Source organism: Bubalus kerabau, chromosome 6 (assembly GCF_029407905.1).
Source record: "Bubalus kerabau isolate K-KA32 ecotype Philippines breed swamp buffalo chromosome 6, PCC_UOA_SB_1v2, whole genome shotgun sequence".
Classification (NCBI taxonomy): domain Eukaryota; kingdom Metazoa; phylum Chordata; class Mammalia; order Artiodactyla; family Bovidae; genus Bubalus; species Bubalus kerabau.
Window position 1 is genome coordinate 51444314 of NC_073629.1, and position 24966 is coordinate 51469279.

The 24966-nt window shown below is 38.8% G+C and overlaps 1 protein-coding gene across 1 annotated transcript in view; it reads left to right on the forward strand.

The window, feature by feature from the left end:
* Positions 1-24966, forward strand: part of DIPK1A (divergent protein kinase domain 1A) — a 129275-nt gene that overhangs the window by 65399 nt on the left and 38910 nt on the right. The window contains exon 2 of the mRNA XM_055585124.1: positions 23713-23847. Within this exon, the coding sequence (XP_055441099.1) occupies positions 23713-23847 (135 nt within the window). The remainder of the gene's footprint in view (positions 1-23712; positions 23848-24966) is intronic.

The following is a 24966-nucleotide window of genomic DNA, read 5'->3' on the forward strand; positions in this document are numbered from 1 at the left end:
GCTAAAGATTCAGAGAGCATATTAAAAAAACTCAAGGCTACTGTTCTGAAACTGTAACTGTAAATAAAACTGTAAACAAAACTAAAACTGTGATTGCCTATAGAATTTGATGCTGCAGGAGGTGAAAAAAGTGCATTTGAAAAACCAGTGAGTGTTAATTGTTGCGAGCTTTTTGGAAAGTAGTGTAACAATATATATCATTAACTTTTTAAAAACCATGTATCCTTTGACCTAGAAATTTTCTTGCTAAAATCTTTCCTGAAAAAAATAATCAAATACTCAAGCAAGTATTGATGTATTTAATACAATAGGCAGTAGAATAGAGAGAGTACAGACTTTGAGGCTAAGTTTCCTCAATTAAAATATTTGTTCTCCTATTTACTACTCGTATCAGTTCATTTCAGTTCAGCTTAGTCACTCAGTCATATCCGCCTCTTTGCAACCTCATGGACTGCAGCACGCCAGGCCTCCCTGTCCATCACCAACTCCTGAAGCTTACTCAAACTCATGTCCATCGAGTCAGTGATGCCATCCAACCGTTTCATCCTCTGTTGTCCCCTTGTCCTCCTGCCTTCAAGCTTTCCCAGTATTAGGGTCTTTTCCAATGAGTCAGTTCTTCACATTAGGTGGCCAAAGTATTGGAGTTTCAGCTTCAGCATCAGTCCTTCCAGTGAATATTCAGGACTGGTTTCCTTTAGGATGGACTGGTTGGATCTCCTTGCAGTCCAAGGGACTCGCAAGAGTCTTCTCCAACACCACAGTTCAAAGGCATCGATTCTTCGGTGCTCAGCTTTCTTTATAGTCTAACTCTCACATCCATACATGACTACTGGAGAAAATATAGCTTTGACTAGACAGATCTTTGTCATCAAAGTAATGTCTCTGCTTTTTAATATGTTGTCTAGGTTGGTCATAGCTTTTCTTCCAAAGAGCAATCATCTTTTAATTTCATGGCTGCAATCACCAACTGCGGTGATTTTGGGGCCCAAGAAAATAAAATCTGTCACTGTTTCCACTGTTTCCCCATCTATTTGCCATGAAGTGATGGGACTGGATGCCATGATCTTCGTTTTCTGAATGTTGAGTTTTAGGCCAACTTTTTCACTCTCCTCTTTCACTTTCATCAGGAGGCTTTTGAGTTCCTCTTCACTTTCTGCCATAAGGGTGGTGTCATCTGCATATCTGAGGTTATTGATACTTCTCCCGGCAATCTTGATTCCAGCTTGTGTTTCTTCCAGGCCAGCGTTTCTCATGATGTACTCTGCATATAAGTTAAATAAGCAGGGTGACAATATACAGCCTTAATGTACGCCTTTTCCTATTTGGAACCAGTCTGTTGTTCCATGTCCAGTTCTAACTGTTGCTTCCTGACCTGCATGCAGATTTCTCAAGAGGCAGATCAGGTGGTCTGGTGTTCCCATCTCTTTCAGAATTTTCCATATTTTTTTGTGATCCACTCATATACCCTTGCTTTACTCTCCATACGTTTCTCAGTTTCTCCGTCTGTTAAACAAAGAATAGTCCCCACTCATAGAGTTCTTACAAGGAGATTTAAGAGTAAGGAAGAGTCCAATATCTGTTAGCTACCACAACAATGCTGCATAACAAATTGCCCCCAAAACTCAGTGACACATAATGAGCATTTATTTCTAACTTGTACATCAAACAGATCAGCTGGAGTTCAACTTTTATAGGCTGAGATTGGCTCCAGGCTATGGGTTTGGTTCAGGTGGGCCATGGTGTCACTTACTCTCCTGGAATGTGTGGACTGCCAGGACCTGTTCTTCTTTTGGCAAAGCCTGGAGGCAAGTCTTATTATACCTTTTGCTTTGCGTCGCATCTACTAACAGACATTGACCAAAGCAAGTCACATGGCCAGGCCAACAGCAGCGAGGCAGGGAAACTAGGGGAGGGGGAAGGAATGAATATTTACAATTCAAGGGTTGACAAACTATAAGGAGCCAGATAGTAAATATTTGGGGCTTTGCTGGTCATAAGGTCTGTGTTGCAACCACTCAACTCTGCCATTTATAGCATTAAAGCAGCTTTAGATAGTAAATCACCACAGGGGCTGGCTGTGTTCCAATAAGATGACTTGCAAAACCAGGTAGCAGATAGGATTTGGCTCATGGGCCATAGTTTTTTTACCCCTGTCCAATATACCCCACTAGATCAGACTTTTTATGAAGATAACAGTCCCTGGTACAGTGCAACATAGTAAATATTGGCTCTCATTAATAATGTTTTTACTATTAATAGACCACAATATTGGAAATAACAAAATGTTCAATGATAGAAATAAGGTTAAATACCCATAATGTATGGCATACCCATACTATAAAATGCTATACATTCATTTAAACATCATATTTTTAAAATGTCAAGACTATGTCATGGCCTAACAATGTGTTTTAATATTAAGTGAAAAAAAGTGATAAATGACATTTATCATTTGACCCCAATTTCATTTTTCTTACAAGATAATGTAGATTATATAAGTACATTATACAACAGCTATGAAATAAATATACCAAAACTGGATTGTTTATTATAGTTTTTTAACATATGTATTCTTGTTTTTTATTAAGTTATAATTAACATATCATGTATTAATTTTAGGTGTACAACAGAATGATTTGATGTGTGTATATACTGCAAATTTCTCAAGAGGCAGATCAGGTGGTCTGGTATTCCCATCTCTTTCAGAATTTTCCACAGTTTATTGTGATCCACACAGTCAAAGGCTTTGGCATAGTCAATGAAGCAGAAATAGATGTTTTTCTGGGACTCTCTTGCTTCTTCCATGATCCAGCGGATGTTGGCAATTTGATCTCTGGTTCCTCTGCCTTTTCTAAAACCAGCTTGAACATCAGGAAGTTCATGGTTCACATATTGCTGAAGCCTGGCTTGGAGAATTTTGAGCATTACTTTACTAGCGTGTGAGATGAGTGCAATTGTGTGGTAGTTTGAGCATTCTTTGGCATTGCCTTTCTTAGGGATTGGAATGAAAACTGACCTTTTCCAGTCCTGTGGCCACTGCTGAGTTTTCCAAATTTGCTGGCATATTGAGTGCAACACTTTGACAGCATCATCTTTCAGGATTTGGAATAGTTCAACTGAAATTCTATCACCTCCACTAGCTTTGTTTGTAGTGATGCTTTCTAAGGCCCACTTGACTTCACATTCCAAGATGTCTGACTCTAGGTCAGTGATCATACCATCGTGATTATCTGGGTCATGAAGATCTTTTTTGTACAGTTCTTCTGTGTATTCTTGCCATCTCTTCCTAATATCTTCTGCTTCTGTTAGGTCCATACCATTTCTGTCCTTTATCGAGCCCATCTTTGCATGAAATGTTCCTTTGGTATCTCTGATTTTCTTGAAGAGATCTCTGGTCTTTCCCATTCTGTTGTTTTTTTCTTTTTCTTTGCTTTGATTGCTGAAGAAGGCTTTCTTATCTCTTCTTGCTATTCTTTGGAACTCTGCATTCAGATGTTTATATCTTTCCTTTTCTCCTTTGCTTTTCACTTCTCTTCTTTTCACAGCTATTAGTAAGGCCTCCCCAGACAGCCATTTTGCTTTTTTGCATTTCTTTTCCATGGGGATGGTCTTGATCCCTGTCTCCTATACAATGTCATGTGCAGGTCAGGAAGCAACAGTTAGAACTGGACATGGAACAACAGACTGGTTCCAAATAGGAAAAGGAGTACGTCAAGGCTGTATATTGTCACCCTGTTTATTTAACTTCTATGCAGAGTACATCATGAGAAACGCTGGCCTGGAAGAAACACAAGCTGGAATCAAGATTGCTGGGAGAAATATCAATAACCTCAGATATGCAGATGACACCACCCTTATGGCAGAAAGTGAAGAGGAACTCAAAAGCCTCTTGATGAAAGTGAAAGTGGAGAGTGAAAAAGTTGGCTTAAAGCTCAGCATTCAGAAAACGAAGATCATGGCATCTGGTCCCATCACTTCATGGGAAATAGATGGGGAAACAGTGGAAACAGTGTCAGACTTTATTTTTTGGGGCTCCAAAATCACTGCAGATGGTGAGTGCAGCCATGAAATTAAAAGACGCTTACTCCTTGGAAGGAAAGTTATGACCAACCTAGATAGCATATTGAAAAGCAGAGGCATTACTTTGCCAACAAAGGTTCGTCTAGTCAAGGCTATGGTATTTCCTGTGGTCATGTATGGGTGTGAGAGTTGGACTGTGAAGAAGGCTGAGCACCGAAGAATTGATGCTTTTGAACTGTGGTGTTGGAGAAGACTCTTGAGAATCCCTTGGACTGCAAGGAGATCCAACCAGTCTATTCTGAAGGAGATCAGCCCTGGGATTTCTTTGGAAGGAATGATTCTAAAGCTGAAACTCCAGTACTTTGGCCACCTCATGTGAAGAGTTGACTCATTGGAAAAGACTCTGATGCTGGGAGGGATTGGGGGCAAGAGAAGAAGGGGACAACAGAGGATGAGATGGCTGGATGGCATAACTGACTCGATGGACGTGAGTCTGAGTGAACTCTGGGAGTTGGTGATGGACAGGGAGGCCTGTCGTGCTGCGAGTCATGGGGTCACAAAGAGTCGGACACAACTGAGCGACTGATCTGATCTGATATACTGCAAAGTGATCACTGCATAGATTAGTTAACATCCATCTCCTCACATAGTTACAGTTTTTTCTTGTGATAAGAACTTTTAAGATCTCCTCTCTTAGCAACTTTCAAATATACAATACAATATTGTTAACTATGAGCTTCCCTGATGGGCTCAGATGGTAAAGAATCTGCCTGCAATGCAGGAGACCCTGGTTCAATCCCTGGGATTGATCCCCTGGAGAAGGGAATGGCAACCCACTCCACTGTTCTCACCTGGAGAATTCCATGGACAGAGGAGCCTGGCGGGCTGCAGTCCATGGTCACTATGTTATACACTGCCCCCCGGGACTGACTTATCGTTTAGCTGAAATTACATAATTCTTTGTTGTCCATTTTTTCTATAGTATTTGTGTCCTGTTTCCTGGTTGAAAGTACTTTGATGAGAAAAAAAATAGAATCCATGTCTACTGAGGACCATTCTAACTGACGTAGTTACCATTTATATGTCACTTCTGTTTCAATTGCTTGACAAACTGGGAGTGTACCTTCAGAGATTCTGATTAGAATAGACTAGATAGACATTTTCCAACCATTGTATTTTTAAAGGAAAATTGTTCTACTCCAGGGCTCCTGGAAATATGTGGTAGGGTACCAACCAATGTGAATAGAATCCCCATATGCCTTTCAGGTTGAAGAAACAGTAGCTCCTTTCTGACCACAGTTCCTGAGCAACCACAGTCCTTTCAGTGATACAAAGGAAGTTGTTCAGAGGTGAACAACCTCCCCCACCCCTGCTCTGACCACCCCATTATTTGAACATACACATCTGCTTTTCTCATGTATCAGAGAGAGGTTGGGTTTCAGTGTTTAATTGCCACTGTGTCTGGAAGTCACACAGATGAATCTTGGGAAAGGAAGTTTCTGAACCTAGCCGTCATCTTCATCAGTCTCACAGAATATTAACTAACATTAATTTCCTTTTTAAGATCCTTTAGAGTAATCAAGTTTCATCTAATTCTAATCAGCCTCTGGGTACACCAAGATGCTAAACTCTGTTGCAGATTATGTTAATCAGATTGTACAACCTAGAGGTAATTATCCCAAATAAATTTTCCTCTAAAATGTACTTCAGAGTCTGAAGTTTAAAGGGACCATGCTTTTTAACCTTTGAGTTTAGGTAAAATGTAGCTAAACTTTATTTTTAGTGAGTGAATTGTTAGTGCCCACTGGGATTCCCATGTAAGATTTGCCTGTGGATGTTGTATGTTTACTAACTTCTAGACTATAAAGAAAGCTGAGTGCCAAAGAATTGATGCTTTTGAACTGTGGTATTGGAGAAGACTCTTGAGAGTCCCTTGGACTGCAAGGAGATCCAATTAGTCTATCCTAAAGGAGATCAGTCCTGGGTATTCATTGGAAGGACTGATGTTGAAGCTGAAACTCCAATACTTTGGCCACCTGATGTGAAGAACTGACTCACTGGAAAAGACCCTGATACTGGGAAGGCTTGAAGGCAGGAGGACAAGGGGACAACAGAGGATGAAACGGTTGGATGGCATCACTGACTCGATGGACATGGGTTTGGGTGGACTCTGGGAGTTGGCGATGGAAAGGGAGGCCTGGCGTGCTGCGGTTCATGGGGTCACAAAGAGTCAGACATGACTGAGCAACTAAACTGAACTGAACTGAACTGAGACCCAGTATAGTGCTCAAGCCTACTAAAAAGGGAAAATGACCACCTGATTTGCCCATTCTGAGTCTCCAAATGTTGCTAAGGCAACATGAATCCTATTTGGAGACTTATCTCAAGCAGTTCTTTAACTTGGATCTTCATGTGTATAAGCTAAAGATTTGTTGGGACTTCCCTGACAGTCCAGTGGTTAAGATTCCGTCCTTTCATTGCAGAGGGCATAAGTTCAATCCCTGTTCTGAGAAGTAAGATTCTACATGATGCAGGGTGTGGCCCCCCAAAATAAATAAATAAATAAAGATTTGTTGATAGTTACTGAGCTCATGATATGGAATGAAAGCTGTATTTAATAAGCTTAAACATATATACAACTACAGATACTATGAGTGGATTTTAATCGAAATTTTCAGTTATGCTCCATTAAGGAAGAAGGAAGAGCCCTTAATCTGAATGGCCAAGAAAATCATCTGTTCTGGCTAGGACTTCCACTTGTTTTTCTCTTCACTCTTAGACCCTGCTCTGCTGATCCTATCTGGGAATGGCAGCTACTCTCCAAAGATGACCCTGTAGTAGCCCTGCCCCCTGGTGCGCATGCCCTTAAGGAGCGCCCCCTCCGGTCCCTCTGATCTGGCCCTGTGTAACCACGAGAGTCGGGCAGAAACGGGGCCACTTCCTCCTTGGTCTCTGGGAGCCGTTGTCCTGGGGTAACCCAGCCATCATGAAAGAAGCCTACCTACCCTGAGCACCGTGCTCAGGGGGAGGCCAGCTTGCTGTATGCAGCTGTTCCAGCTACTCCAGCCGAAGGACTGGGCATGGGTGAAACAGCCACGTGTGTGTCCAGCCCAGTCAGTCCTTTGTCACATGTCTTCAGCCCTAATCATGAATTCATGGAAAACTTGACTGACCAGCTCAGTCCAGTCAACTCAGAACCACGAGAGACATAAATTATTTTTCTAAGCCTCTGGGTTTGGGGATACTTTATTATATAACAATAGAAAATGGGAACACTTAGCTTTCTTAACCCCTATCTTTTGTACTGGGATGTTGAAGAACTCCGTGACTGAGTTCCTTTGCTCTTAAAAATCCTAATATTCCTTTTATGTAGAGTGCTCATAGGGACTGCATCTCCCTTGCATTTGCTGCATAAAATGCAGGTTATTTGTTCATTAAAAGCCTTCTGTGTGCCTTCTTAGGGATGGCTTTGCTTTGTTTTTCTGGTCTTATGCTCCTTAAACATGTGCCTGGCTTGTGGTCCCTAAGGCAGCAGCACTCCCTCCAGAATTTACTGTTTGTAGATTTTTTTGATGATGACCATTCTGTCCGACATGAGGTGACCCCTCATTATAGTTTTGATTTGCATTTCCCTAATAATTAGTGACGCTGAGCAGCTTTTCATGTGTTTGTTGGCCATCCGTATGTCTTCTTTGGAGAAATGTCTGTTTAGGTCTTCTGCCCATTTTTTGATTGGATTGATTGTTTTTTTTAATATTGAGCTACATGAACCATTTGTGTATTTTGGAGATTAATCCTTTGTCAGTTGTTTCGTTTGCAAATATTTTCTCCCATTCTGAGGGTTGTCTTTTCATCTTGTTTTCTGTGCAAAAGTTTTAAGTTTAATTAGACCCCATTAGTTTATTTTTATTACTCTAGGAGGTAAGTCAAAAAAGATCCTGTTGCGATTTATGTCAGAGAATGTTCTGCCTGTTTTCCTCCAAGAGTTTTATAGTGTCTGGCCTCACATTCAGGTCTTTAAATCATTCTGAGTTTATTTTTGTGTATGGTGTTAGGTTGTAATTTTATTCTTTTACACATAGCTGTCCAGTTTTCCCAGCACCAACCACAGCCTCCTTTGTTTTAGATTAGGTGACCATAGGTGTGTGGGTTTACCTCTGGGGGTTCTATCCTGTTCCTTTGGTATACATTTCTGTTTTGTTTCTTTTTGTGTCAGTACCATACTCTCTCTCTCTTGCTTTTTTTCTTTTTTTAAAGAATTCCCTAAAGCAGTAACTGACAAGGATCTTGGGACTATGGGATTACCATAATTCAGTACGACACTTTCTTGATTACTGTAGCTTTGTCAAATAGTCTTTTTAAAAAAAATTATTTATTTATTTTAATTGGAGGCTAATTACTTTACAATATTATAGTGGTTTTTGCCATACATTGACATGAATCAGCCATGGGTGTACTCCCTCCCTATCCCATCTCTCAGGGTCATCCCAGTGCACCAGCCCTGAGCACCCTGTCTTATGCATCAAACCTGGACTGGCGATCTGTTTCACATATGATAATATACATGTTTCAATGCTATTCTCTCAGATCATCCCACCCTCACCTTCTCCCACAGAGTCCAAAAGACTGTTCTATACATCTGTGTCTTGAATAGTCTTAAGGTCAGAGAGCCTGATTTCCCCAGCTCCATTTTTCTTTCTCAAGATTGCTTTGGCTATTTGGGGTCTTTTGTTTTTCCATACAAATTGTAAAATTTTCTGAGCTAGTTCTGTGAAAAATGCCATTGGTAATTTGATAGGGATTGCATTGAATCTGTAGATCACTTTGGATAGTATAATCTTTTTCACAATATTGATTCATCCAATTCATGGTATATCTGTCCATCTGTCTATGTTGTGTTTGATTTCTTTCATCAGTATCTTATAGTTTTCTGTGTACACAGGTCTTTTGCCTCCTTAGGTAGGTTTATTCCTAGGTATTTTATTCTTTTTGTTGCAGGGGTAAATGGAATTGTTTCCTTAATTTCTCTTTCTGATCATTTGTTCTTGGTGTATAGGAATGCAAGAGATTTCTGTATATTGATTAGAAAAAGGAACCCTCCTGCACTGTTGGTGGGAATGTAAGTTGATACAGCCACTAAGAAGAAGGGTATGGAGGTTCTTTAAAAAACTAAAAATAGAACTACCATGTGACCCAGCAGTCCCATTATTGGACATATACCCAGAAGAAACCATAATCAAAAAATACACATGTACCCCATTGTTCATTGCAGCACTATTTACAATAGCCAGAATATGGAAAGCAACCTAAATGCCCATCAACAGAGAAATGGATACAGAAGATATGGTAGGGACTTCCCTGGTGATCCTGTGGGTTAAGAGTCTGCCTGCCATGCCAACGCAGGGGACTTGGGTTCTGTCCCTGGTTGGAGAGGATTCCACATTGCCATGGAGCAGCTAAGCCCATGTGCTACAACTACTGAGCCCGCTGTCTAGTGCCCTCGACCGGCAATCGCTGAAGCCTGTGTGCTACATCTGCTGAATCCCAAGCACCTAGAGCCCGTGCTGTGCAAGAAGAGAAGCACCACAATGAGAAACATGAGGGTAGCCCCTGTTCTCAACTAGAGAAAGCCTGAATGCAGCAACGAAGACCCAGTGCAACCAAAAATAAATAGTAAATCAACAAATAAAATTTAATTATAAAAAAGATGTAGTACATATATACAATGGAATATTACTCCATTGTATGGGTCATTTCTAGGTTTATTTGGATAAACCTAGAAACTGTCAGTGAAGTAAGTCAGAAAGAGAAAAATACTGTATATCAATGCATATATGGAATCTAGAAAACTGGTATAGATGATATTATTTGCAAAACAGGAATGAGACACAGACATAGAGAACAAATGTGTGAACACAGGAGGGGAAGGGGAAATGCATCAAAGAAAAATGCAAGTCACTGTGCATGGTATATGTTTCTATATCTATAAAGTTCAAGAGTAATGAACATCAAATTCTGCATTTTAGGTATACATGGTCAATGGTTAAACTACATAGGAAAGCACGTATATGATTATCACTGAAGTCAGGTGCATGTTTATTTATATATATAACCCTTTATTGCGAAGTCACATGGAGATCAGTGAAGGCACTAGAGAAACTGTTTCTTAACCCAAGTGATAGTTACATGGGTATTTGCTTTCTAATTATAATTTAAGTTACACCAGTGACCACCTGACCTGCCTCTTGAGAAATCTGTATGCAGGTCAGGAAGCAACAGTTAGAACTGGACATGGAACAACAGACTGTTTCCAAATAGGAAAAGGAGTACGTCAAGGCTGTATATTGTCACCCTGCTTATTTAACTTCTAAGCAAAGTACATCACGAGAAACGCTGGGCTGGAAGAAGCACAAGCTGGAATCAAGATTGCTGGGAGAAATATCAATAACCTCAGATATGCAGATGACACCACCCTTATGGCAGAAAGTGAAGAGGAACTCAAAAGCCTCTTGATGAAAGTGAAAGAGGAAGAGTGAAAAAGTTGGCTTAAAGCTCAGCATTCAGAAAACGAAGATCATGGGATCTGGTCCCATCATTTCATGGGAAATAGATGGGGAAACAGTGGAAACAGTGTCAGACTTTATTTTTTGGGGCTCCAAAATCACTGCAGATTGTGATTGCAGCCATGAAATTAAAAGACGCTTACTCCTTGGAAGGAAAGTTATGACCAACCTAGATAGCATATTGAAAAGCAGAGACATTATTTTGCCAACAAAGGTCCATCTAGTCAAGGCTATGGTTTTTCCTGTGGTCATGTACGGATGTGAAAGTTGGACCGTGAAGAAGGCTGAGCACCGAAGAATTGATGCTTTGAACTGTGGTGTTGGAGAAGACCCTTGAGAGTCCCTTGGACTGCAAGGAGATCCAACCAGTCCATCCTAAAGGAGATCAGTCATGGGTGTTCTTTGGAAGGACTGATGCTAAAGCTGAAACTCCAATACTTTGGCCACCTCATGTGAAGAGTTGACTCATTGGAAAAGACTCTGATGCTGGGAGGGATTGAGGGCAAGAGGAGAAGGGGACGACAGAGGATGAGATGGCTGGATGGCATCACCGACTAAATGGACATGAGTTTGGGTGAACTCCGGGAGTTGGTGTTGGATAGAGAGGCCTGGCATGCTGCAATTCATGGGGTCACAAAGAGTCGGACATGACTGAGCGACTGAACTGTGTATTTTTTAACTTATCTGTGGCTGCACTGGATCTTTGTTGCTTTCTGTAGTTGTGGTGAAGGTGGGCCAGTCTAGGTTGCAGTGCACAAGCTTCTCATTGCAGTGGCTTCTCTTCTTGAGGAATACGGGCTCTAGGCCTGTGGGCTCAGTAGCTGTGCACACAGGCTTAGTTGCACCATGACATATGGAATCTTCCCAGACCAGGGATCGTACCCATATCCCCTACATTGGCAGGCAGATTCCTAACCACAGTACCACCAGGGAAGCTGACACTAATGTATTTTAAACAATTCTATATGAAGGATTTATTTCCAAGTTTTTAAAAAGAAATTTTTAAAAAGCACTCAGGAGACTTCTAGATCCTAGAGATATGTTTTTAAATAGATATGCTAAAGCACTTATATGAAAAAAAAAAACTATGTATTTGCATCTACTTACATATCTATAGTGTAATATATATTCATTATAGAAAATCTGTATAATACAGAGAAAACTAAAAATCATTCATAATCCCACCACTTTTGACATTTTGAAATAACCACCCTTGACACTTCGATGTATTCCTTGCAGTTTCTACAGTCTGTTGGTGACTTTTCCTTTTTTTTTTTTTTTTTTTGAAGCAAAATTGGGAACATATCATATATGCTGTTTTGAAAGTTGATTTTTTTCTCTTACCGTATCATGAACATTTCCCCCTACTTTGACACTTTGAGATATTAATTTGCTATTGAAATCAGCCACAGGCTTCAGGATCACCCCATGCAATTAGTTCCCCGAGGAAAAATGTTCTACTTTTTTGACGCTGTCAGCCCCGTAAGCTGTAAAAAATATGAACCAGCATGCAGAGAAAATGTGAAAATTATCTGCTACTTGTTAGAATTTTATTTCTAGAATTCTAATAAAATCAGAAAAGAGAATATGCTCATGCAAATAAAACCTTTAGAATTTAGATCAGAGAATAATGACAGTTCTTCCTATAAAAGTGAAAACTCAGCTCTTAGATAAAGAATGCTAAAACTCTGATCAATAGGCTAATAATGCCCTTTGACAAGGAATTCTTCTCTAAAGTTTTGTCATAAAAAAATATTTTCATGCTCAGGACAAGCTGGGGAGCATAGATATTTTTAGAACCTTTTTTTTCACTATTTTTAACTTACAAAAACTCAAGATCTTCCTTGTGTGGAATGACATGAAAGTTCTTTTCTTGTGTGTTTCTTGGTTAAACATCATAACTGTTTTTTGATGTTTGTGAATGTTAGCACTAAGAGAGTTAAGATACATTTAGATAATTTTCTTAATGGTTTTCCCACAACCTTCCAACTAAGCAGTGAGACAACCTTTAGTAAAGGTATAGGATCCATTCCAAACAAAGTTGATCTGGAGGTGTTGTGGTATATAATATTTACCTTATTAAATGGTTTCTTTATATTTCTATTTTTTACAGTCAGCACTCAAGCATTATTATAAATATCTAGAGTTCATTTTTAAAAAAAGGGTACAGTTATATTTAAAGATATGCCAATAATTTTAACTTTACTTTTTTCCAGCCACATTGCTCCTAAATATTTAGCAGTAAAAGTTAGCTAGCTATAGTATTGTTGCTGCTACTGCTGCTAAGTCGCTTCAGTCGTGTCCAACTCTGTGCGACCCCATAGACGGCAGCCCGCCAGGCTCAGCCATCTCTGGGATTCTCCAGGCAAGAACACCGGAGTGGGTTGCCATTTCCTTCTCCAATGCATGAAAGTGAAAGGTGAAAGTGAAGTCGCTCAGTCGTGTCTGACTCTTAGCGACCCCATGGATTGCAGCCTACCAGGCTCCTCCGTCCATGGGATTTTCCAAGCAAGAGTACTGGAGTGGGGTGCCATTGCCTTCTCCGATAGTAATGTTAGTATTGTTAATATAACAATAAGGGGAAAAAAGATATTTGAAGTTTATTTAAGAGTAAGTGATTATTTAAAAACTTGAATAAAAATACATTGTACACATGAAACTGATAAAAATGTTGTAAATCAGTCTCAAAAAATAGCAAGCTCGTCTTAACTTTTTCTATGAAATGATGAAATCATTGTATTTGAGTTTTTACAAGTGATAACCTTATCAGTTTGTTAGATTTTCTGAGTGTTCAAGTCTACTACATATATGAAGCAAAGTGTGAGAGAAATTTTTCTTCCTTACTTTTCACAATTAAGAACATCTGTATGGAGAGTACTTAGGGATAAAGCAGATGGGCTTTGTGCTTTATATGTTTGTATTAGGTTGGTGCAAAAGTAATTGCAGTTTTTTGCATTATAAATTTGCCTTTGATATTGGAATGCATTCTTAAACAAATGTGGTTATGCTATACATAATTTTAATGCACATTTCTCATTTTGTGTTTTTTTTTTTTTGCTATTGACTTATTACTTGCTGTTTATTTTATATTTATTTTAGATTAGGGACATGATGTTACACAAAAAGCAAATTTTAGCAGTTTTCTTATTTGAGTTCAAAATGGGTCATAAAGCATTGGAGACAACTCACAACATCAACAACACATTGGGCCTAGAAACTGCTAACAAATGTACAGTGCAGTGGTGGTTGAAGAAGATTTGCAAAGGCAACAAGAGCCTTGAAGATGAGCATAGTGGCTGGCCATTGGCAGGTGACAACAACCAACTGAGGGCAATCATTGAAGCTGACCCTCTCACTACTGCACAAGAAGTCACCATTGGCCATTCTATGGTCATTCAGCATTTGAAGTAAATTGGAAAGGTGAAAAAGCTCTATAAGTGCATGCCTCATGAGCTAACCGAAAATAAAATAGTCATTTTGAAGTGTCTTCTTATTCTACGTGACACAACAAACCCATTTCTCGATCAGATTGTGATGAAAGTGGATTTTGTATGACAACTGGTGACAACCAGCTTAGTGGTTGGATTGAGAAGAAGCCCCAAAGCACTTCCCAAGGCCAAAATTGCACCATAAAAAGGCATGGTCACTGTTTGGTGGTCTGCTGCCAGTCTGATCCATTATAGCTTTCTGAATCCTAGTGAAACCATTACATCTGAGAAGTAAGCTCAGCAAATCAGTGAGATACACTGAAAACTGCAATGCCTGCAGCCAGCATTGGTCAACAGAGAGGGCCCAGTTCTTCTCCACAACAGTGCCTCACCACACATCACATAACCCATGCTTCAAAAGTTGAATGAATTAGGCTAGGAATTTTGCCTCATCCACCATATTCATCTGACTTCTCACCAACTGACTACCACTTCTTCAAGCATCTCGATAACTTTTTGCAGGGAGAATGGTTCCACAACCAAAAGGATGCAGAAAATGCTTTCCAAGAGTTCATTGAATCCCAAAGCACAGATTTTTACACTATAGGAATAAGCAAAGTTATTTCTCATTGGCAAAAATGTGTTGATTGTAATGGTACCTATTTTAATTAATAAAGATGTGTTTGAGCCTAGTTATGATGATTTAAAATTCACAGGTCAAAGAATCAATATTGTGAAAATGACTGTACTACCAAACACAATTACAGATTCAATGCAATCCCTATCAAATTACCAATGGCATTTTTCACAGAACTAGAACAAAAAATTTCACAATTCGTATGGAAACACAAAAGACCCCAAATAGCCAAACCAGTCTTAAGAAATTAGAATGGAGCTGAAGGAATCAACCTTCCTGACTTCAGATTATACTACAAAGCTCCAGTCATCAAAAAAGTATAGTACTGGCACAAAAACAGAAACAAAGACCAGTGGAAAAGAAGGAAAGAAAGTGCAGTCACTCAGTCGTGTCTGACTCTTTGCAACCCCATAGACTGTAGCCTACCAGGCTTCTCCGTCCATGGTATTTTCCAGGCAAGGGTACTGGAGTGGGTTGCTATTTCCTCCTCCAGGGGATCTGCCCGACCCAGGAATCGAACCCAGGTTTCCCTCATTGTAGGCAGACGCTTTCCCTTCTGAGCCACCAGGGAAGCTCTAAAGACCAGTGGAGCAAGATAGAAAGCCCAGAAATAAACCCATGCACCTATGGATACTTTATTTTTGATAAAGGAGGCAAGAATATACAATGGGGCAAAGACAGCCTCTCCAATAAATGGTGCTGGGAAAACTGGACAACTACATGTAAAAGAATGAAATTAGAACACTTCCTAACACCATACACAAAAATAAACTCAAAATGGATTAAAGACCTACATTTAAGACCAGAAACTATAATATTCTTAGAGGAAAACATAAGCAGAACACTTAGTGACATAAATCAAAGCAAGATCCTCTATGACCCACCTTCTAGAGTAACGGAAATAAAAACAAAAGTAAACAAGTGGGACCTGATTAAACGTAAAAGATTTTGCACAGCAAAAGAAACTATAAGCAAGGTGAAAAGACAACCCTCAGAAAATCCCATGGACAGAGGAGCCTGGTAGGTTGCAGTCCATGGGGTCGCGAAGAGTCGGACACGATTGAGTGACTTCACTTTCACTCTTCACTTTCATGCATTGGAGAAGGAAATGGCGACCCACTCCAGTGTTCTTGCCTGGAGAATCCCAGGGACAGGGGAGCCTGGTCGGCTGCTGTCTATGGGGTTGCACAGAGTTGGACACGACTGAAGCAACTTAGCAGCAGCAGCAGAATGGGAGAAAATAATAGCAAATGAAACAACTGACAGAGGATTAATTTCCAAAATATACAAGGAGTTCATACAACTTAATGCCAGAAAAACAATCAACCCAATCCAAAAGTGGGAAAAAGACCAAAGAAAACATATAGATGGCTAACAAACACATGAAAAGATGCTCAACATCGCTCATTGTTAAAGAAATGCAAATCAAAACCACAGTGGGATATCACCTCATACCGGTCAGAATGGTCATCATCAAAAAGCCTACAAACAGTAAATGCTGGAGAGGGTGTGGAGAAAAGGGAATGTTCTTGCACTGTTTTTGGGAATGTAAATTGATGCAGCCACTATGGAAGATGGTATGCTGCTGCTGCTAAGTCACTTCAGTCGTGTCCGACTGTGTGTGACCCCATAGACGGCAGCCCACCAGGCTCCACTATCCCTGGGATTCTCCAGGCAAGAATACTGGAGTGGGTTGCCATTTCCTTCTCCAATGCATGAAAGTGAAAAGGGAAAGTGAAGTCGCTCAGTTGTGTCTGACTCTTAGCGACCCCCATGGACTGCAGCCTACCAGGCTCCTCCGTCCATGGATTTTCCAGGCAAGAGTACTGGAGTGGGGTGCCATTGCTTTCTCTGGGAAGATGGTATGGAGAGTCCTTAAAAAACTAGGAATAAAACCACCATATGACCTGACCCAGCAATCCTGTTCCTAGGCATATACCCTGAGGAAACCAAAATTGAAAGAGACACATGTATCCCATTATTCATTGCAGCACGATTTACAATAGCTAGAACATGGAAGCAACCTAGATGTCCATCGACAGATGAATGGATAAAGAAGTTGTGGTACAGATACACAATGGAATATTACTCAGCCATAAAAAGGAATGCATTTGAGTCAATTCTGATGAGGTGGATGAACCTAGAACCTATTATACAGAGTGAAGTAAGTCAGAAAGAGAAAGAGAAATATTGTATTCTAACACATATATACAGCATCTAGAAGAATGGTACTGAAGAACTTATTTACAGGGCAGCAATGGAGAAACAGAATAGATTTATGGACATGGGGAGAGGGAAAGAGAGGGTGAGATGTATGGAAAGAGTAATATGGAAACTTACATTACCATATGTAAAATAGATAGCCAAAGGGAATTTGCTGTATGGCTCAGGAAACTCAAACAGGGGCTCTATTCAACCTAGAGGGTGGGATGGGGAGGGAGGTGGGAGGGAGGTTTGAAAGGGAGGGGATGTATGTATACCGGTGGCTGATTCATGTTGAGGTTTGACAAAAAACAACAAAATTCTGTTCAGCAATTATCCCTCAATAAAAAAATTAATTAAAAAGAAAAAGGAAACAAAAACTCACGGGTCAAAATTGTAGTTATGTTTGCACCAACCTAATAAATGATGTTGAATGTGAAAAATAGGTAATATAGAAGTAGTCTTATATAGCTGAATTTTGATATGTTGCCTCTTTATGCCTAATTCAAAAACTTCATCTAAAACTATTTGAATAAGTTCATAGGTTTTCAGATTTGTCATGAAATAAAATCATCACAGTAAAATAAAACAATATAAAAAAAAGAAAAAGTATCACTGTTCTTTACAGTAGAATTGGTAGAGAAAGTTTGTTTCATCATGTATATATTTTCCATGTCCAGTGATTTTTCTTTATTTACAATAAGATATTGCCAATCATTTAGTCATTAAGAATTATTTCTGTTGTTTCCAGACAGATGTTATATTTTTCTAATTAAGTAGTAGTTTATGCTTTAAAGATTAATTTAAAGTAAAATGATAGTGTCATACAAATTTGATTCTTTCAACCCCATAATCTTTGCTTTCATTTTATTTTGTAACCGTAATATAAGTTTTCTCAGTCTTAGCACTATGGACGTTTGGGCAGCTAATTCTTTGATGTGGGGAGCCCTCCTGTGCTTTGAAGGATGTTTAGCAACATTTCCGGCCTCAACAGACAAGACTCCAGTCACACTTTGTGGTTCTAGACCCTGCCAGGTAAACCCGGGAGGCAAAACTGACTCTAGTTGAGAATCATGCCATAGTGTATTCTCTAAAATTCTTATGACTTTCCGGAGCATAATTTGGAATAAAGCAGTGTACCACTAGTGAAAAGTGAAAGTGAAAGTCACTCCGTCGTGTCCAACTCTTTGTGACCCCATGGACTATACAGTCCATGGAATTCTCTAGGCCAGAACACTAGAGTGGGTAGCCATTTCCTTCTCAACGGAATCTTCCCAACCCAGGGATCGAACCCAGATCTCCCGCATTGCAGGTAGGCGGATTCTTTACCAGCTAAGCCACCAGAGAAGTAGCTAGGCCCAAAATCAGCAGAACAAATTTTGCTTCTGGGCAGTATTTTGGATAGTTCAACATCAATAAAAAGGTCATAAACAGTAACTATATTTTTTCATCAAAGTCTATATTGTCTAGGTAATTGGTATAGAACAGACCACTGGGAACATTTTAGTGAGTGCCACACAGGGAAATAAAATTAGTCAGTAGGTACAGATGTCATTTATGGCTGTTTTTCTTCAACCTTTATTTTAAAATGTGAGGCAACAGGATCTGCAGAAATTAAAGGACACATGAAAGCTGTTATACTAGTTTGTGTTACCCTCAAATCACGGTAATTTCAATGACATACCAGAATAAAAATGTGTTTCACTCCTTTTGTCATTTACATATAACAGGTGATGCCCACTGCCCTGCTGGGAACATCCTCAATCCAACTTCCTCTCCAAAAATTTTGGCATTCTGTATCATGACGAACACACAGTGGGCAAGCCAGTTTACAGGGTATTTTTCCATTTAAACATATGCCAGAGGGAAAAAAAAATTAATTTAGCTCTTTGAGAGAAAAACAAAATGACTTCAAATTTTATTAAATTGGCTGTGCAGAAGGGAGAAATATACAGGTCTCTGCTGCCAACATTTATTAAGCTTAATGTGCATTTGATAGCTAATAGAAATTATTGATGGAGACTCCAAAGGTAGTTGACATTACTAGACTCCTTGAGGTGGGTGTCGAGGAGAAGGTAAGACAGACCAAGTTCTGAACTAGCAGAAAACGTACTCACCATCTCTACGTGGTTTCCTTTACTCTGTGACTTCTACCTGCTGCAGAGCAAGGCAAAAAAAGGAAAAAAGAAAATATTATTTTACAGTGTAAGGTCTTCCTTGATTTTTTACTAAACGAATTGAGATTAATCTTGTTTTAAAACCCCATCTCAATATTAATATCAGATTGAACTTGTCACGTAAGTGGTTGATTGTAACTTTATGGCCACTAAAAGATTTCAAACTGCATTCATTCCTCTTTGTACACATAATGAAAAATGGGCAAAATAATGAAGACTGATGTTTACTTAAGTCTGCTCTGTTTAATTCTGCTGTCTGCTCTTCTACAGTGCTGTCTCTAATTGTACATAGTTTAATGATATCTAGGAGTATAAAGTTGTTGCCCATAAACAGCTTGTAAATAGCTTTCCTAAAATAAAATGGTTTCAATAATTGTATTCAGTAACTTCTTGATTGCTGAAACTTGGTTGCCTCTGATAATGCACTGTTATAATAATAGGTGTAAAAGATGTCATATATATTACATGGGGGTGGGTCGGGGGATGTGTGTGTGGGTATATGTATAGTATAGACTTAATTCTTCACTTGTGATACATCCCTAAATGTAGAATTTGCTAGATGAAAAGAGTATTTGATGTATATGGCTAACTGCTCTTTCAGAAATGCGCTGACAGCATACCCTACCATGATCATAGGAGTGAGTACAAGTCTCCTCAGCTCAGTCCAGTCGCTCAGTCGTGTCCAACTCTGTGCGACCCCATGAATCGCAGCACACCAGGCCTCCCTGTCCATCACCAACTCCCAGAGTTCACTCAGACTCACGTCCATCGAGTCAGTGATGCCATCCAGCCATCTCATCCTCTGTCGTCCCCTCTCCTCCTGCCCCCAATCCCTCCCAGCATCAGAGTCTTTTCCAATGAGTCAACTCTTTGCATGAGGTGGCCAAAGTACTGGAGTTTCAGCTTTAGCATCAGTCCTTCCAAAGAACACCCATGACTGATCTCCTTTAAAATGGACTGGTTGGATCTCCTTGCAGTCCAAGGGACTCTCAAGAGTCTTCTCCAACACCACAGTTCAAAAGCATCAATTCTTCGGCACTCAGCCTACTTCACAGTCCAACTCTCACATCCATATATGACCACAGGAAAAACCATAGCCTTGACTAGACGGACCTTTGTTAGGAAAGTAATGTCTCTGCTTTTGAATATGCTCTCTAGGTTGGTCATAACTTTCCTTCCAAGGAGTAAGCGTCTTTTAATTTCATGGCTGCAGTCACCATCTGCAGTGATTTTGGAGCCCCAAAAAATAAAGTCACCCACTGTTTCGGCTGTTTCCCCATTTATTTCCCATGAAGTGATGGGACTGGATGCTGTGATCTTCGTTTTCTGAATGTTGAGCTTTAAGCCAACTCTTTCACTCTCCACTTTCACTTTCATCAAGAAGCTTTTTAGTTCCTCTTCACTTTCTGCCATAAGGGTGGTGTCATCTGCATATCTGAGGTTATTGAGATTTCTCCTGGCAATCTTGATTCCAGCTTGTGTTTCTTCCAGCCCAGCATTTCTCATGATGTACTCTGCATAGAAGTTAAATAAGCAGGGTGACAATATACAGCCTTGACATACTCCTTTTCCTATTTGGAATCAGTCTGTTGTTCCATGTCCAGTTCTAACTGTTGCTTCCTGACTTGCATATAGGTTTCTCAAGAGACAGGTCTGGTGGTCTGGTATTCCCATCTCTTTCAGAATTTTCCACAGTTTATTGTGATCCACACAGTCAAAGGCTTTGGCATAGTCCATAAAGCAGAAATAGATGTTTTTCTGGAACTCTCTTGCTTTTTCCATGATCCAGCGGATGTTGGCAATTTGATCTCTGGTTCCTCTGCCTTTTCTAAAACCAGCTTGAACATCAGGAAGTGACTTCAATTCTTGTCCTGAGCCCTCTAGCTACTCTCTCTTAATCTAATGATGAAAACTCCTGTCACATCCCATTTTATCTTTCAGCTTTGTTTACAGTGACTTTTGTCACAACTTTAAAGTTTTTACATAGTCAATGTCTTCCTTTAGAGATTCTGCGGTAGTTAGAATTTTTGTCATCTCAAAAAATATTTTTGAAAAATCCCTACATTTGTATTGTATTATGTCATGTATTACATGTGTATCAGTTTCCTGTGGAATTTGTTTTGATGTAAGATGTGTTTTAGGTTTTTAAATATGCTATTTCCAAATGATTAACAGTTGTCTTATCATCTTTTATTAAATAATCTTTCTCTAATGGCCACATACACACAAAAGTTTGGACTTAAAAGAGTAAAATCATGCCATGCTATGGTTGTCCAAGAAACCCTCTGAACTATGTTAAGGGTACTTATCTGGTATTTAGGATTTGTTTGTCACTGTAAATGCAGATGTTCTGAATGTGCCTAAGGTGGCGCCAGGCACGTAGTAGACAATAGATAGTTGCTGAATGAATGTGTGGGAAGTGGGTATCTTGGTATGAAAGTATTCCTTATCTTACAACGTAAAAAAATGTTAAATCAGTAGAGAAAAATGGACAAAAGAAGGCATGTAACCATCACCCAGCTTGAGCAGTTACCAACTCATGGCCAGTATTGTTTTAACACTTTTCCCACATACCTTTCCCTTCCTTATTGTTTTGAAGCAAGTCCCAGGTACTATTTCATTCATAAACGTTTCAGTGTCTGTCTCAAAAAGATTAAGTCGTTTTTCTTTAAACATCACATTATTACGCCTAACAAACTAAAATAATGCCTTTATAGCATTAGGTATCCTGTCAGCCTTCAAGTTTTCAATTGTCTCATAAATGTCATTTTTTGTTTTACAGTCTTTCATTTGAATCAGGACTCAAAAAAGATCCACGAAATGTGATTATTTAATATACAATATTTCTTAAGTATTTTTTGATCTTTGGTTTTCTCATCTTCTCTCTCTTTTCTCCCTGGTGATTTATTTGTTGAAGAACGGGGTTATTTGTATGGCCGCATTTCCCACAGCCCAGAGTTTGCTGATTGTATCCTAATACTGTCATTTACTTAAGTGTTACTTATATGCCTCTGTCTCCTGTATTTCCTGTAAACTGGTAGTTGGAGCTAAAGCCTTAATCAGATTCAGATTCAGTTTTCTTTTTGGCAAGCCCAAAAAGAAGGTGGTGGCCTATCATAATGACAGCGTTACTGGCTTTTTGTTCAGGGCCTTGCAAATTGATTTTGCTAACATTTGTTGAGTATTTTCTGTGTGCCTAGCAAAGTGCTTATGTTCTGCAGGCATTATGTCACTCAATAATATTTAAGCTTTGTAATACTAGTACATATCAATTTCTATCTGATGACTAGACCTCTTATTAGGGCCAAGTTATCTTAAATGTCTTTCAAACAAACCCCTTGGTGTATACTCATGGTCATTTATGTGATTTAATTTGGAAATCTATCTGGACTTTCTTTTTATTGGATTCATTTAGAGCTATACAAAAATAACTTGCATTTAAGGCATTTAAAAAAATGTTTTAATAATAAAACTCAGAGACCTATCATTTAACTGTGAATTTGTTGTACTCTTTTTGGTACTGGGATTCACTTCACAAAGACCGATATATAAACCACAAATAGAGCCAAAAGAATTCAGTATTTCGGAGTCCCTTTCTCCTCCGCACTCATTGGCTCTGCAGACGCACTTGTGTCTCCTTCATCTCCCTCGGCTTTCTTTGCAAGCCCACAGCGCTCACAGCGTCCTGCTGTTGTCCCATGTGAGAAACTGACTTGGGGTTGTGAAAGCAAAACTAGCTTTTCGTTGTTTGTTTACATGTCTTTAATTTATTTTTGCTCAATTCTCCCCATGGTCCTAAATTCAGTTATTTATAAAATCAGGCCATTGGAGTTCCAGACTCAAAACATAAATGTCAAATTATCTTGACCAGCTGACAGTTTTGGAGATGAAACTGTTTGATATGTAGTTGATGGAGAAAAACCCCCAACTGACCAGAGTCGCAATTAGATACCAGAGCACTAGTTGCAAAGCAAGGCAAAGAGGATCCTATTGTACAGCTTTACAAACTGACATGCGGGGAGTCATTTATTCTTTATATATATTAATCTTTCTTCTCCTTTAATAGTTGTAGCTTTTTCCTCAAATTTCCAGAATATCTGTTAGGTGAAGCATTTGATTGATTGAATAAAAGGAACATAAAGCATTGGTGAATACAGCAGGGAAATAGGAATGAATGTGAAGTTTCATTTCGTACTCTGGTTGTACCTCACTGTGAGACATTAGACTAGTAGCCAAATTCTCTGTTTTTATTTCTTTAAAACACAATTATTTTTGCCATACTTATTCATACAGAACTTTAAGATTCTTATTTGAACCAGTCTTCTGTAAGCTTGTCATAAGAGGGGATTGTGTCTCTCTTCACCTGATCTTACTGGGTGTCCAGGGTAGCATGGTGCACGTGCTTGTGCTTAATGAGTAACTTTGGATGCTGGTGGTATTTGAAAGATTATACATTTTAAAGGGTATTTTGTTCTCTTTTTCTTGGCAAGACCAAGGAGCTTCCTTTTCTAAGACCAGTGCTTTTTAGACTCAGTGAAAGTACACATTGTTCTAGGAGAATTGCCATATGAAAGCCTAGAATATATATTGAGTGCTTCCAAGAAAGGGGGAGAAGTCATGTTCTAGGACAGTGAATGCTGACTGGGTGCTGAATGATTGACTGTTATGTGCTCTTTTACTTACAGGCTCGCTTCTCATATGTGCGAATGAAATATCTTTTCTTTTCCTGGTTGGCGGTTTTTGTTGGAAGCTGGATTATATATGTGCAATACTCTACCTATACAGAACTATGCAGAGGAAAGGACTGTAAGAAAATAATAGTAAGTATTTTTTATTTTCTAGTATATGAAGAAACCTATTCTCTAATTGAAGTAGAGTTGATTTAAAATGTTGTACCAATCTCTGCTGTGCAGCGTGACTCAGTTATATACATATACACATTCTTTTATTTATATATGTATATATATATATTATTTTCCATTATGGTTTATCCCAGGAGGCTGGGTATGGTTCCCTGTGCTATATGGTAGGACCTTGTTGTTTATCCATTCTAAGTGTAACAACACATTAAAAAACTATATTAATAGATTATATTTATTACTTATACATAGACTAAAATTATTTTCAAAAAGTAAAAGTTAATCTGATTTTGAGTTGTGTTGAACTTCTTACCATTTTGATATGACCAAATTAGTAGGACTGTTCCCCACTTTGAAAAACTCTGTATTCAGAAATCTGAGTAAGCCAGACTAGTATGAGAGCATACTTATTACAAAGAGGGATTCTTGCTTTTCAAATATACTTGAAGTTTAGTTTAATCAGATGGATTTTTAAATATTTATAGTATGAAAGTGTTATTTGCATCCATCCTTTTTGGAACATATCTTTTGAATAAATGGAGTCATTCTCGAATGCTGAAAATATTTGTAAAAAGTATATATGTGTATTTATTATTTAATTTCTATCCTACTGGATATATCTTAGGAAAATCACTAACAGAATAAGATTTCTAGTAGTAAATATTGGTTCCATAGCACTTATATCTTAAATGTTTGAGGATAATACTTAACTCCTTGTTTTCTGCTAATATCTTCTATATAAATAATATTAAAACATCTAAGAATTCATCTAAGAATTATATTTTTATCTAATAATTATTGAGATCCCAATTATTGTAACTTGTTAATGATTCTAATTGTTGAATGGTTACTTTTTAAACAGGCCAGTGGCGTAGGTGTGTACATTTAGCAATAAGGCATTCTGACCTTATGAACTTAAGAGTCTAGTAGGGAAGAAAATGAATAATTACAGTAAGGTAAGATAATTATTATAATTATTACAGTAACAAATGATATAGGGTCATAAGACAGGGAGACCTGAAGCTTTCCAAAGTTTTAAGAGAATAAAAATCAGGTTAACTCTAGACATTCTGTCAGTCA